Source organism: Stylophora pistillata, chromosome 7, assembly GCF_964205215.1.
Source record: "Stylophora pistillata chromosome 7, jaStyPist1.2, whole genome shotgun sequence".
Classification (NCBI taxonomy): Eukaryota; Metazoa; Cnidaria; class Anthozoa; order Scleractinia; family Pocilloporidae; genus Stylophora; species Stylophora pistillata.
Genome location: NC_142525.1, coordinates 15,871,238 through 15,886,983, shown reverse-complemented (window position 1 = coordinate 15,886,983; position 15,746 = coordinate 15,871,238). Strand labels below are relative to the sequence as shown.

The 15,746-nt window shown below is 39.6% G+C and overlaps 2 protein-coding genes and 1 pseudogene across 2 annotated transcripts in view; 1 reads left to right on the top strand and 2 right to left on the bottom strand.

Moving 5' to 3' along the window:
• LOC111332590 (uncharacterized) overlaps positions 1–15,746 on the bottom strand; it is a 109,967-nt gene that overhangs the window by 8,982 nt on the left and 85,239 nt on the right. The window lies entirely within an intron of this gene.
• LOC148726832 (lachesin-like) lies at positions 1,755–13,799 on the bottom strand. The gene is made up of 5 exons (XM_088728611.1): positions 13,728–13,799; positions 13,200–13,224; positions 12,510–12,904; positions 8,295–8,301; positions 1,755–2,110 (listed from the first exon to the last, which is right to left on the bottom strand). The coding sequence occupies exons 1-5, from the start codon at positions 13,797–13,799 to the stop codon at positions 1,755–1,757; spliced, it is 855 nt and encodes a 284-aa protein (XP_088584737.1).
• LOC111345206 (uncharacterized) lies at positions 7,184–7,972 on the top strand (annotated as a pseudogene).

Here is a 15,746-nt window from a genome sequence, read left to right as displayed (position 1 = left end):
AACTCAGCATTTCTGTGTTATGACTACATCCATGGCTGCTATTCAAGGATCGGTTTATAATCTAATTAGAATAAAATTGAAACTCATCTATTCTTGCACACTGCGTCATTTCTTTCATCCTTCACACTGAAAAATACCTCCCTTGTTTTTGTCCCTTCTCTTTTTATATAAGAAAGAGTGGCAACCACAATCGAACCTGTATTCAGCGGCACTACATTAAGCGGTCAGTTGTAAAAGTCCCGTATTTGCCTTCCCTCAATCACTGTAATTTGTACCTCTATTTAGCAATCATCACGACCAGGCGGTCACGTTTACTATTTACTTAGTTCTAACTCCCTGTTTTTATTGTCCTCCACTGAAAGCAGAACTACTCAAATAATACTGAGAAAATACTTTCCCAAAATCACAGTAACTAGTATTTTCAAGCGAGATTCTGTACATTAAGTGGTCAATTATGGCGTGAAGTGGCGTCGTTTATCAACGGTTTTTTCAATGCCCTTACCAGCGGAACCTGTATTCAACCTGTATTTGGCGGTCACCATTCCCCGTGGGTGACCACTCAGTACAAGTTTGAGCAGAGGTGGCCCAAGCTCTGTCACAGGCTCTTTCACAGTGGATTATTAAAAGAGTTTGTATAGTGATTTAGTTGCACTTGCTTTTGAGCTCCGTAAATGCAAAGTTGTGTGAAATAATCAAAGAAATAAAGTCTTACCTTCATAGAGAGTAGTCTGTGTTGTTCTCCTCGCGATTTGAGGCCGCTTTAATGTGTTTTAGCTTGACGCCCTAATCACCACCTAGTCACGTACACAAGATACGGGAAGGTAGGAAACTTCTGTTGACACATGCTCCCCAAAATCGCTCGAAAACAACACTTAAATACTTTCTCTCGAATCAAAACTTGCAGGGGTTTCATTATTTTTTTCAGCAGGAGGGCAACTGGTTTTCACAGGCGGGCAAAACTTTTTGAACTGAACTTGTCTATAAGATAAACTTTTCTCCAGATTGTCAAACCAGGTGGACAAAACCATCCTCAACCGGTCAATTTGCCTGTTGCCCGGCCCTTAATGAAACCCATGAACTTGGCAGCACCAAAGCCAAATAGTTGCCCTTTAAGTTCACCGAAAAAATCCCACAAAAGTTGGTTTGTCGAGCAACCAATCCTGCGAGAATTTCAAATTAACGGCCGTTCTGAATTCTTCTAATGCGTGGAAGGAACATCTTGTGCAGCTGAGAGACCATTAATGCGCGGTATATGTGAAGGGTTGGAGTTAGAAGACTATGGGGAGGACCCGTTGAGAGAAATTTGAACAGGGTCCAGGTTGACCGCGCATTGACGGTCTCTCAGCTGCAAAAGATGTTCCTTCCACGCATTAGAAGAATTGTGAACGGCCGTTAATTTGAAATTCTTGCTGGATTGGTTGCTCGACAAACCAACTTTTCTGGAATTTCTTTCTGAGAACTTAAAGGGGAACTATTTGGCTTTCGTGCTGCTAAGTTTTGATTCGAGGGAAAGTTTTAAAGTGTTGTTTTCGAGCGATTTTGGCGAGCATATGCCAACAGAAGTTTCCTACCTTCTCGTATCTTGTGCACGTGACTCGGTGGTAATTAGGGCGTCAAGCTAAAACACATCAAAACGGCCTCAAATCGCGAGAAGAAAAACATAGACTACTCTCTATGAAGGTAATACTTTATTTCTTTGATTATTTCACACAACTTTACATTTACGGAGCTCAAAATCAAATCCAACTATACCACTATACAAACTCTTTAATAATCAACTGTGAAAGAGCCTTTGACAGAGCTTGGGCCACCTGTGGGAGGTACAAGGTGTACTCACAAAGTACATTAACAGAGATTGCACGATTGATTGGACTTCCAATCCCATTGTCAGCTATACAGTGGTATGTTCCAGAGTAATTCCTTCTGATATTTGAAATATTCCAGGGATTTCCAACATAGAGTACTTTCAAGTTGCTGTTAGTACCATCCTTTAGCACTGTGGTCCAGGTGATGCTTGGGGCTGGTTTACCAGTTGTATTGCAGAACAAATCCAGTTTAGAACCCTCATCTGCAGTAATGTTATGGGTATATGAAGTTATCTTCGGCGGAACTGAAAGGAAAGAATATGTCAATAATACATATATTTTGAACTTGGTGTAGTTTCATTTTAGAATAGCAAAATTCTTCATTGTAACTTTCAACTCAAAAGATATAGTAATAAACAACTACAGTACATATGTATTGTGCAACAGTGGCTGTATTCAAAGCATCTACATGTGTACCATACATGTCCACATAACTGTGGTCTTTGTCTCACAAGTATGGATGTCAACTATGTATGCAACCTTTCTTACGTAAACTCTTGCAAACGAATGCATAAATGGGCTTAAATTCCATTGTTTAAAACCTGAAACTATTGATCATGAACAGGTATTCATACTAATTGTACGGTCAATCTACCCCCTTGACCTATCTTGATTTGTGGATCAATTTGAGAAACAGATGCAGGGTCAATTTTTCCACTTGTTGGGGCATCGCATTTAAGAATATGACTCAACCCTTCTATTTTGTGATTAGCTCTGAGTCTGTGAGTAACCATAACTGTCTGACCTGTTTACAATGTGTGCATGCATGTGTGGAGAATTTCCTATTGCTTCAGTGACCTTAGTAATGTTTTCCCTGGAGTCAGAAGCTTTTGGTCCTTAAGGGACTGGAGAGATATACTAAGCAGTAAATTACATTCAAGAAAGGAAACACCCTTTGTTTGTATTGTAATATAAAACATGTTGCAAGGTAATATATATGTTGACTGCACTTTATTTATTGCTGTTAAGGTTTGTGATATGCACTATTCCTTTTTTTTTACTGTTGGAAAATCTTTAAAGATGATGCTAAGCTTCTGTTTTATTTTCATAGTGAAGGCCATAATGAACAAAATGTGGTGCATCTCAGTAGGTGACAATGGGTCTCTAAAGAGTATTTTAGTTGTTCCCAGGGTACAGATATATGCATAATCATGTAATACCTATACAATGGAAAAGAAGCGACTCTTTGTCAAACCAGCATGTTGAGGAGGAGAGAATATCCAAATCCCTAATGATCTAAGTATCCCTTATAGTCCTTTCTGTATGGAATACCAATACTACCCAATTAGAAAGGCATGCACTCTATTTAGCCAATCATATGGAGCACAGTGTCATTGTGTAATTTGGGAAGATTTAGGGAACTAAAGTTTGTGTATTCTTAGCCTGAAATGTAAAGGCATACACATCCCAAGTAATAATTTATGGGTATCCCGTCTCACGTTTATGGTGGATGAATTGAGTACTTCCCTAATCTTATGATGTACACTTTTTCATTCCTGTTTCTTTATATGATGAGTGAGTTATATATTGAAAATGAAATTATTGCTTGGCCACCTATCAATATAAAATGGGGGAAGGGGGGGGGGGGGGGGAGGGAATTCAAATCTTGCCATATAAGGATCCCTTTGATATCTCTACTGAGTTCTTAGGATTCCTCAAGGTCAGTTATTTCAATATCTCCTTTTACCTATTTACTGTTGGTGTTTTTCTTTTGTAAATGTTTGTGTGTTCTTAGTTACCTTTATTTTTTACATTGGATGACTTTCCTGTAAATAGGGAGATAACTGTATTGTATTGTATTGTATTGTAATCTTTATTTAGACACGATCAATTCATCAGCCTATAAAAATACATATCACATACGCTAAGATATTTAAAATTAAAACTACATACTATAACACTAAAGCTGTTTTCCGTGAATGCCGTGCGTTAGACTTTAAAAATGTCATTGATTTTACGTTTAAATAACCCCAGAGACTCTGTGTTCCTTATATCGCGTGGTAAACTGTTCCATAATGTGGCGCCATTGTAGCTAAAGCTTTTTCTGTAATAATTAGTGCGCGGTAGTGGAACATTAAGCTTATTTTCAGAGTCCCTGAGGTCATAAGCAGAGTCACGCCACGTAAACTTTGAATATAGATACCTTGGAGCTAGCCCGTGCAGACATCTAAACATCATGGTGGCTTTATGGATTTCCTGCTGGCGTGCAAGATTTTTCCACCCTAAAAACTCGAGTAGCTCAGTTGCATCAGCATCATAGTTAGAGAATGTCAACACACGGGCTGCTCTATTCTGCAATTTCTGCAGTTTGTCTCGTAGCGTTTTCCCACAGCTACCCCAAACAATGTCACAGTAATCAAAGTGAGGTTTTACTAAAGCTTGGTAGATGAGATGTAAGGTTGATGCTGGGATCAGGTGCCTAATTCGCTTTAGGGCCCCGATACCAGAGGCGATCTTTTTCGTTAGTTTTTCGATGTGACTATGCCAATCGAGTTTATCGTCTATTATTACACCAAGCGATTTTGTAGCTGAAACCTGGCTCACTTGAGTATTGTTCATTCTAATTGTTGGAGAAGCTGTGAGAGTATTCAGTCTCTGCCTCGACCCTATTAGCATGAATTCGGTTTTAGTCATGTTCAACGTGAGTTTGTTCGCTTGTAGCCAGTTGAAGACGTTTTCTAGGTCTTCATTTAGACAAAACTGAACGTTCTCAAGATTGCTTCCCGCATATGTGAGGTGCGTATCATCGGCATACATTCTCGGTTTACAATTTGATAAGCAATTTGGAAGATCGTTGATATATAATAAGAACAATAATGGACCGAGGATGGTCCCTTGTGGGACGCCGCAAGTCAACGAGTAGCTACTGGATAGCGACCCGTTGACAGAGCATTTTTGTGTTCGGTTTTCCAAATATGACTGAAACCATCTGAAAGATTTTCCATGTATACCATAACAGTTTAGTTTCGATAGAAGGATCTGATGATCAACAGTGTCAAAAGCTTTTTTCAAATCTAGAAAAATGACTCCATTGATTTTCTCGTTATCAATATTATATGCCCAAGAATCTGTCGCTTCCAACAAAGCTGTTACAGTTGAATGATTAGCACGAAACCCTGATTGGTTTTGACATAAAATATCGTGCTCTTCCAAATAGGCATATAACTGTTCATAAACTATCCTTTCAAACACCTTCGCCATTATTGGAATCACCGATATTGGGCGGTAATTGTTAGCATCACCGCGGTCACCCTGTTTATAGAGAGGGGTAATCCTTGCATATTTCCAGTCGTCTGGGAACGTCCCTTGGCTAATAGATTGATTGAAAATATCACATATCGGCACACAAATGAGATCAGCACATTCCCTGATAAACCTAGCAGATATTTTGTCAAGGCCTGTTGCCTTTGACTTGTCTAGTTTATTTAAAAGTGAAAATACTTTAGTTGGATTGGTGGGTTGGAGCTTAAACCGTTTATCTGTTGCGGTAAGATATCTTTGATAGCTACCACTATCACAATTTATCTCACTGGCAAGTTTTGGACCAATATTAGCAAAGTGGTTATTGAATTCGTTTGATAGCTCCAACGGATTAGTTATCGATAATCCGTTCACTTTTAGTGACGCCACTGGCGTTTTCCCAGATTTTCGAGAAGTTAACACGTTTATAGTCTGCCAGGTCTTTCGGGAGTCGCTGGTTTGCTTATTAAAACTATTTTGGTAATAAGCTTGCTTAGCTGAGCGTATTTGCTTATTGACTATATTTCTTTGTTTCTTAAATAATGCCCAATCGTTAGGATCATTTGTCTTGCTAGCTTTGATTTTTAATATGTCTCTATTATGCATAAGGTCTTTCAATTCAGAGGTAATCCACGGAGAACTCCGTGAACGAACGCGCATCGTTTTCAGTGGGGCATGTTTGTCAGCGATAGCCAGAAATGTACATTTCCATTGCTGCCACATCACGTTTGGGTTGGAAGACTCGTATACATTATCCCAACATTGAGATAGAATATCATAACGAAACTTTTGGCGATCGAAATTTCGGAAATTTCTGTATGTAATAGAATTATGTCCGTTAGACATCCCATTCAGGGCAAGTTTTCTATATACATACACCATGCTATGGTCACTTATTCCGATATGACAAACTCCCGAACATGCAATCTTATCCGAGCAGTTAGTATAGATTAAATCAATTAGAGTTGATGAGGTGGGTGTTATCCTCGTCGGTTCAGAGATAAGCTGCTCGAGTCCGTAGACATCAGCAATACTCCTTAATTTGGATGTGTTATTGTCATATCGAGTCGTGATCATGTCACAGTTCATGTCTCCCTGCTCTAACTGCTCTTATAATCTTACAGTCTCTCCAATCGTAACTCACTCATGTTTGATTATGGCTGAGAAACGTGTCTTGATTTTTCTTCTATGAAGTGCGCTGTGGGTCAGGATAAAACTTGCTCTGCTGTCTCTTTGTCTGCCTTATTGAGGTGTCTGCTGCAACATGTTTACATGAAGAGAGGAGAAGGAAAGACAAATTTGGGGCTTAAGTCTAATTTCCGCTTTATTCATTATTGGTGCTCTAGAATGACTGAGCTTACACTTGTCAAGAGAAATTAGGATATTTTTCATAAACAAAGTTAAAAATTAAGCCGGTTATTTACTCAAAGAGTTTTTCATACACCAGAGATGCACTACTACCAAACTACTTGTCCCAACTTCAGCGATCTCGTTTGCTACCATGAAGGTAAATTTCTGAAGGTCACTGAAGTAATAGGAAAATTTCCTACACACACGCGCACACATGGTAAACGCGATGTCCAAGCAAGGGAAAAAATTATCATTGCATGCATGTCTCAAAGTGATCAGCTGAACTGTTGAAAGGCAAAGCAATTCACTTGAAACTATTGACTAATCGCTCTTTCGAAGATGCTTCTCAACAAATGAACACTTTTCTTGACTACTTTGAATCTCAAGAGAAAGAATTAACTTTGGATGACAACTCTCTGATGCCTAAAAGCAATTTTTTTTTATCCATAACAATAACAAAAGAGAATGCCATGTTACTTGCCCCAGTCTCTTGTTAATTCATTTTTAGCACTCTGGGTATCTCCAGAAGGGATACCAAGGTGTTTTGGGTATGTGGATGTTGTATCTCATGACGTAACGTGATCTACAAGGGAATTCTGGGGGAATAAAAAGATGGCCGCTTGAGATGAACACGTGGTGCATTTCTTGGCTGAGTTTGGTTTTGTTTTTTACCTTGATATACAAAATTGGCGACGAGGATCGTCATTTCGCCCACGTAAGTTTAAAATATGGCTGTTGTATTTGGCCATGTGGGCCCATTTGATGAAAATACCGAGAAATTTGCCGATTATGCCGGACGCTACGAAGCCTTCATGGTAGCAAACGAGATCGCCGAAGACAGACAGGTACATGTCTTCCTAGCAGTGGTTGGACCAAGCCACAGGCTTAAAAGTTGTTAAAGAATATATGCGACCCAGAGAGCCTAAATAGTAAATCGTACCAGGATTTAAAGCAGACTCTGCAGGCACACTACGAATCGGCTCCAATAGTCATTGCCGAGAGACATAAATTTTGGAATGCTTCCCAAGAAGAAAACGAAAGTGTCTCTGACTTTGTCGTGAGATTGAAGAAATTTGCCTCCACATGCAGTTTTGGTGTTTTTTAGAGGAAGCTCTTCGCGATAGATTCGTGTCTGGATTGCATTCCAAGACGTCAAGAAGGCAGCACCATCTGTTAGCGGTGAGAGAGCTGACCTTCACGGCTGCGCGCGACCGGTGCATTGCAGATGAGTTAGCAAACAAAGCGAACAAAGAGCACTCGGGAAAACCTGTGAGTGAAAAACCTAATAAAATACAGGACCTAGATCAGGGGAACTGGCAGAAGAACACTGGTGGACGTAGACCTAACTCTCGACGATGTGAAGCGTGTTGTAGCAGAACACATGGGTTTGATGTTTGCAAATTCAAAACTGCAACCTGCCATCGTTGTCAGCAAAAAGGTCATATTCATCCAGTTCGCAAGGCCCGATTGCCGGAAAGTTCTTTTTCAAAGAAGGTCCAATAAGTCCAGGGATATGAGTATGAACAGTTGTGAGCTTAATACCGCAGAAGAAGGTGATAATTCCAGTTTTCAGATATATGAAGACTCCACAAAATTGAAGATGCCGAGGGATTTGGTTTGTACCGAACTGGAATTGATAGTATGACTGTTAAACCATGTGTAGTTAGTGTCCAGTTAGGAAATGCTACTGTCAATCTGGGGGTAGATACTGGTGCATCTCGTTCAACTGTGTCACAGTATGTATACAATATGTTGTTAACTGATTTTCTCCTTGTAATAATAATAATAATAATAATAACTTTATTATACACAGAATTAAAAAACTTGACAGTTATTTACATTGAAGCTGTATACAGAATAAATCATAATATTCATATAAATAAATTGAATTAATTAAATAAATAAATAACTATAAAGGCTAAATATATATACAACCAAAATTACATACAATCATTTCTCAAACCAATAGTTTGAAGTAAAACTCCTTATAGATTCAGAATTCTTTACATGATTTGGTAAGTCATTAAAAAGCTCAGCGGCTGCATAACAAAATGATCTACTTCCTGATTTAGATGAAACCCTATTCAAATGAATATTAATATGTCCCCTAGTATTATGATTATGTATATCCAAATTTCGAGAAAACAAATTCATTAAGTAGGATGGACAAAAACCATTTATGCAGTGGAAAAATTAAAGACATTTGCGGAAAGTCCATCTCTCAGTTAGTGGTAAACAACCTAACTCCTTAAAGAGCTGTTCAGAGCTTACTTCTCCGATCTTATGCTTAAGGATAATACGAGCACCTCGTTTTTGTAAGATAAACAGCCTATCCAAATATGTTTTATCTGAATTGGACCATACAATATCGCAATACTCGTATAATGCAATAAATGGCTTGAACCCGGGGGTAACATGTGAAGGTGTAGTCTGGTCCGGGTGAGTGTAGTCCTGAGAAGGACTGTTGTCGGTGGTAGTGACTGACGTTTCGACAACCTGTGCGGAAGTCATCATCAGAGTCACGTGCATGATTGCTGTCAGTAGAATGTTCTTATTCCAGTTCGTGTAAAATGATCAGTTGGTTTTGCCGTGATGTCATTGGCTGTAAGACTCAAGTGACGTAAGTCGGTCGTGATTGGTCTGTTTCGATCTGTCGGTAAAGTTAGGTCTTTTGTGATGTTTATGTCGTGAATGAGTCGTTTGTATGGAGCGGGTAGTTGTTGACGTTTGTTCAGGGGAGTCTGTTCTAAGTTAGTAAACCAGCTTTCCAGAGTCAGTCGTTGAAAATAGTCAGTGCTGTAGCTTAGGCATTGCGCAGAGTCCCAGTCAATGTTGTGGTTGGTAAGTCGATGGTGTTCAGCATTGTGATTGCTAACATCACCTTTCCCTGTCGCCCGTCTATGTTCAGTCAGTCTTGTTGTGAGGTTTCTGCCAGTCTCACCGATGTAGGAGGCTTGGCAATCGGAACAATTGATCTTATAAATCGTTCCCTGTCTGTTCCTCGGTTCCTCTTTGTATTTAACGTTGGTTAGTAACTGACGTAGTGTGGTGATAGGTTTGTGGGCGACGCGGATATTGAAGGTTAGTAAGATGCGGGAGATGTTTTCAGACATGCCTTTTATGTACGGTATGGTTGCTGTAGTCGTAGGGGTTGCGGTGTCGTTTGTTTCGGTAGTGGTAGTGGGTCGGTGAGTGTTTCGTCGGATGAAGTCGTTGTTGTAGTTGTTCTTCGAAAAAACACGGTGAAGGTATTTGTTCTCGTCGGATAAGCTGTCTGTCGAGTCGCATACTAGTTGTGCGCGTCTTGTTAGAGTTCTGATAGTTGTGGCTTTGTGTGATGTAGGGTTGTAGGATGACTCGTCTAGTAATCTGTCGGTGTGTGTCGGTTTCCTGTAAACTGTTGTCCGTAATGAGTTGTCGCTGTGGCTTACCAGGCAGTCTAGAAAAGGAAGTTTGCCATTTTCTTCGACTTCTCTGGTAAACTGTATGTCAGTGTTTTGTTTGTTAAGGTGGTGGTGAAATGCGTCGATTTCGTCGTGTCGAACGGCGGCGAGTGTGTTGTCAACGTAACGTAACCAAAGCGGTATCGTTTGTCGGCAAGTCTAAAGGGCGCCTTCCTCGATGTTCAGCATCACAATTTCTGCTATAACAACAGAAACTGGAGACCCCGTGGCAGTGCCGTGTAACTGTTTGTAGTGTTTACCGTTGTACTGAAAGTAAGTAGACGTTAGGCAAATGTTTAGCAAGTCCATGATGTCGTCTGTCGGTAGCGGATGTCATTACGGACGACAGTTTACAGGAAACCGACACTGAAGTAAAGGGTCAACAATTTTTTAACATTGTTGATAGTCACTCAAAATGGTAGGGGGTCTTTCCCATGACCACCACTACTGCAACTGCAACCATCAATGTCCTTAGAGCCGTAATTGCTAAATACGGATTACCTCATGAAGTGGTTAGTGATAATGGTCCTCCGTTTGTGTTTGAAGAGTACCAGACGTTTTTAAAAATGAACAGGATCAAACTCACCCTAGCTCCTCCCTAACACCCTGCTAGCAACGGTTTGGCGGAGAGACGTGTGCGGACATTCAAAGTTATGTATAAAGCTTATGGCAATGCAAGGTCTGTGCAACATAGAGTGGCTGACATTCTATTCCGATACAGGAATACCCCACATTCCACGGCAGTTTCTGAAAAGGGAGCCCCGGAAAGTTCTGTCCCTGGTCAAACCAAGTTTAAAAAGCCGTCTAGAAAGCAGGCAAGCAGCATCCAAACGGTACAAAGATGGTGCTCATCCAAAGTTACGAACCTTTGATCTACACCAGCCGGTCAGGGTTAAAATGTCTGAGGGGGAAAGGAGAAATGGATACAGGGCACAAGTTGTCGCCATAAAGGGCCCTGAGACTTATCTCGTTAGAGTGCCTGGTAATAACCGTAGATTTGTGCATACAAATCATTTAATACCTGATGATGCAACAGAACAGAATGCTAAAAAGGAAAATATTGAAAGAAAAATTGTAGAGCGTAATCCCACTCCTTTGTCGCAAGAGGTTTCTATGATGTCCCAAGTAGAAACATTCAACCAATCTGACCAGGTTCCTAACGTAGGTACAGAATTAACTGAAGTCCATACCACAGTGGTACAGATTAATTCTGATCCTGACACAAGTAAAGTTCCTGTGTCAGATACTCATTTTGTGGGTACCCCTGTACAAGTTACTCTTTCTAAACGAGTGAGTGGACCGCCTGAGAGACTGAACTTGTAGCTCTTTAAGTTAATTTTTATCTAGTTTTATTGTAAGTTAGTTGTTACTTGTTGTTATGGGAAGGAGGAGTGTTGTATCTCATGACGTAATGTGGTGTACTAGGGAATTCTGAATGAATAAAAAGATGGCCGCTTGAGACTAGCAGGTGGTGCATTTATTGACTGAGTTTGGTCTTGTTTTTGACCCTGATATACAGAAATGGATAACCAAAACTTAGGAATACACAAACCACTGTGACATGGCCTCAAAAGGGTGTACAAAACTTGTGGAGGTGACTGGGTGTAATTATATGATCTTAAGGCTGACTAAATATTTGCTATTTGACTGAGAATAAATTCTTTCAAGCAAATACTGAAGTTTGTTTTCTTTGATGGTATCATTGTGAGAATAATTCCATAAGGACTGTACACATAGGCCCAAGAACAAAAACTTCCTTAAACCAATGTTATGATTCCGGAAAGAGCAAGAGAAGAAAAATGAAAAGCATGGCTTACTATTAACCCCTATTCGCACCAAAGCTTCCACATATTTTAAAGCTTTTTTTTTCTATAGATTTTTCCTTCCTAGAAGCTGCTTGCAAAAACTAATGTATGTGATTACTTGAATCAATCCAGTTGAATCCACTTTAACTCAACACGTTTAACTGGTGACTGAATGGGGTATATATTTCCCTCAACCACTTGCACACGTATTTTCCAAGCAAAAGATTAGATTGACATAAGGAGGTGTATTTTCTTAAATTGACCTACAACAGCCAAATCTCAATTATCTGAGCCTTGATTAGCTGGATTTTACTTCTGTGTCATGAGCATTTATTAGTCACATTTGCAATTTGTAACACCTTTTTCCATTCAACCAACGGAAGTCCCATCATTTTGAAACCGATTTGGTTCTGCTTTTCAAGCTATCGCGCATTTTAAGAATTGTTTGATGTGGAATTGAAAATAACACTGTTGTTGCCATTCAACCAATGCAGCTTCAAAGAATGGTGGAATTTGCAATGTACTAGAAAATTAGATGCAGCAGTTTGGTTAAGCTTTGCACGATATTTCAAAGTGTAGCTGCGTAAAGACTACTACATCCTAGGCCAAGTCTTGATCACGCCTTTCATTAATATGACTTCTGCTCAAGATTTGGGTTTGTGATTACATCGTAATCACAACACAGACTACACATGTATTGTATGGGTTTAGATGCATTGTTATCCTTCCAGCCATAAAGGAATGAGATACTCAGCTTACTTAGGACTTGCACAAACGACTCTTAAAGAAGCCGATTTTATTCATACCCACATGATAAACAACAATAACAACGGTTGCTCACCTGTAATTTCCACTTGTATGTTATATTTCCAGAGGTTCCCGTCAGTTTGAGCCCTACATTGAATAGTAATATCTTCGATGTCACTGACATTTTTTATAATTAAAGTAGCCACTTCACTTTTGTTGACAGAGAAACGATCGTCTTTGATCGTAACTTGGGATGCAGCGGATAGAGATGCAATCTGATTTCCATCTATGGTCCAACTGATTGCATACAGCTCTTCCCTATCTCCCAATACGTAGTTCCACCTCAGAGCCACATTGGTACTTCCATTCAACACTGGAAAATTAACTGTTCGTATGTCATTTCCGTCTTTTGGACTCCAGGTAGGCGGAGGAGCAGTCCATGTAAAGGTTCCAGCTTAAAAAAAGAATCGAAACAGGATAGAATTTTGCACGTTAGAAAAAGCTTCCACATATTCGTCACCACCGCACCTTTCATAACATACCAAAACCTTTACCTGCCACTAAGAAGCCATTCCTTAGCAGTACAAAAATGCTCGTTGCAAACATAATTTTAAAAATCCTCTTTTACAGCAGGGAAAGATATTTCAGCAAATGGACGAAACACGACCAAAGCACATCGGCATGATAATCTCGTATGCGGAAGTAAACCTTAAGGACTGCACATGGAGGAATATGAAAATGAAACTAACGACTTAATACAGGAATGGCTCCGACCTGTAATTGGATGATAAAAACAGTAAAATTTAATGAGTTATATCTTAATTCCTTGCATGTGAGTATCGTTTAACCTTGTGTCTCCAAGCGGAAAAATGAGTTATCGATGCGAGTGAAGACACTAATGTGATATTCCGGCGTTGACTAACTCATCCGCTGACTAATTAATTTAGTCGGTTCAGGCTCAGTTCAGGGGACGATCCGAGACTGGAGCCATTCTTGTATTTCACCCCTGACAGGAATGGCTACGACTCATGCGTTTATTAATCTTTTTTTCGTTTTGGCTAAATTATTTATTAACAGGGATAAAATTGAAAGTGCTTTTTATAAGATTCTTCCTAGGTTGAACATTACAATGCCTGTCTGAAGCCCTCTTTAATTAATACAGGGCCATGTAGTGTCTAAATTAAAATACTGCAATGCAGTAAGACGTAAGAGCCATACATTGAAGGAATTCGATGGAGAAAGGTGAAAAAATCTCGACGAAACAGACAAGGGCTCACATCTCGGACTTCCAGCCTCCTTTGGGCCAGTAAGAGCACAAGCGGCCCAAGTTCCAGCTGTGAGAGGATCATCTTACGCAATAACAGTCATGGCGGAATTATAAGAGTTTGTATGGGTATATTTACAACCGCTCTAAGAAATAGAAAATACGTCAAATTCTCAATAAAAATACCGCACCTTACTTCCACATTGTATTGCAAGTTATCTGACCGTTCACTTTGATGAAAAGAATTCATTTTAGCGAGTTGTCCTTTTCGATGTTTTCAAAGTACATAAGAAAAGCCCCAAGGTTGAACACTCCATTTTCAAACAGCAACACCGAAAACTTAAGATGGGAGTTACGAATAGTAAGACCTTCGAAAAAAATGACCTAAGACCCAAGACCCGTCTTAGTTTTCGAGATTACGAAAACTAAGACCTTCTATATCCAAATCCAGGCCGAATTCTTCGGAGTATAAAGTCAAATTTTAACCAAAATAGGTCCAATCTGTCAAATTATCTCTTGTCCGATCCTTTCCACCGTGCTTTAGGTCAAATTTAACGCTAAATGTAGGGGTCTATGTTTTCGTAATTTCTAAAACAAGACCCTCACCAAACCAATCTGTAAAATTTCCACAAATCGAATTACGACCGTTCAAAGACTATAATTCATAAAATAACCTAAAACTACGGTTATAGGGGTGGCTCCTAGATACGGTAGACCTTCGCGGATGTCTTTCGCGGAAAAATTTTTCAACACGCATAACCACCATAAATGGAAAGGTTATGAAATGCACTACTTTTATCGCAAACCGGATGGGGTGTGACAATCCGAAATGGACAAGCAATGTTTCTTTGAGCGAATTTTATATTAATCGCATATCAAATCTGAGCGCACAAATAAGACTTCTGTACAATTTCAATCCTGAAGGGTTAGTCTTCCAAACAGTGAAGGAATTTTTCCATAGTCTTATTGATGGCTTTGCAACCTATCAATCAAGTTCGCTGATCAAAATTATACCAATAAGTATTACGTCGAAGGCCATTGCGCGAAATCTGGCGCTTCACTTTGAAAAACGGAATTCCCCCACACGATTTTTAGGTTGGTATCTTGGGAGTCTTCCTACCAAATTTCAAGGCAATTTGTTAAGTTTACAAACACGATTAAATCGTTCTAAGACGGAACATTTGCATAAAAGCGAAGTAGGTTTTATTTTTGCTTCAAAAATTTTCCCAACAATTCACGCCTTTGGGTAATCAGATGTCGAGTTATGTCATCACTGAAAAACTCAAAATGCCCACCGCCAATACGAACACAGAAGCATCCTGCAGAGTCTCAGGAGACTCTCACCAAAACCATATTTTGCAGATAACTATTTGTCAATTATCCGCGACAGACCTTTAGTTCAATTCTTCTGAACGGCAATTTTGATTGAACTTTTTATTTGTTTGCATTTTTTTTTCAACTTAGAGCGGCTTAAGCACGCCGCGGCAAATTAAAATTTACAGGTTGCTAATTGAGTGCGGTTAGCGAAGATAGCTTAGACCACGAGCCTTTATAATAACAGTTTTTGTGAGATTCTTTCGCCATTCCGCGTCGAATTTCTTTACTACTAAGATAGAGGGCAAAATTACTGAATGCTGATTGGTCACTGAAGAGGATATTTTTACTTAAATTTGCTTGAGAACAGGGCAAAATTACTAGCTCATGATTGGTACTCAGGTTGCCTAGCAACAGCTTATGCAAGCGAAAAGATGTTGCTGAAGATTCTCTGTAACAATGGCGTCTCGTTTCGAGATAGTTGACGAGGAACTTGATATCGAAGAATTAAAAGACAAGATTGAAAACGAAAACGCGAAGAAAAGCGCGGAGTACTGGAACAACATTTTTAAAAAGTGGGCGAATGAAAGAAACTTGCGAATGAAAGAAACTTCCAAGCAAATTTAGAAGAGTACGAGAGCCATGTCCTCGACCGAACACTGGCGTAGTTTCATGCCGAGTTACGAAAAGAAAACGGGGATGAATATGAGCCCAACTG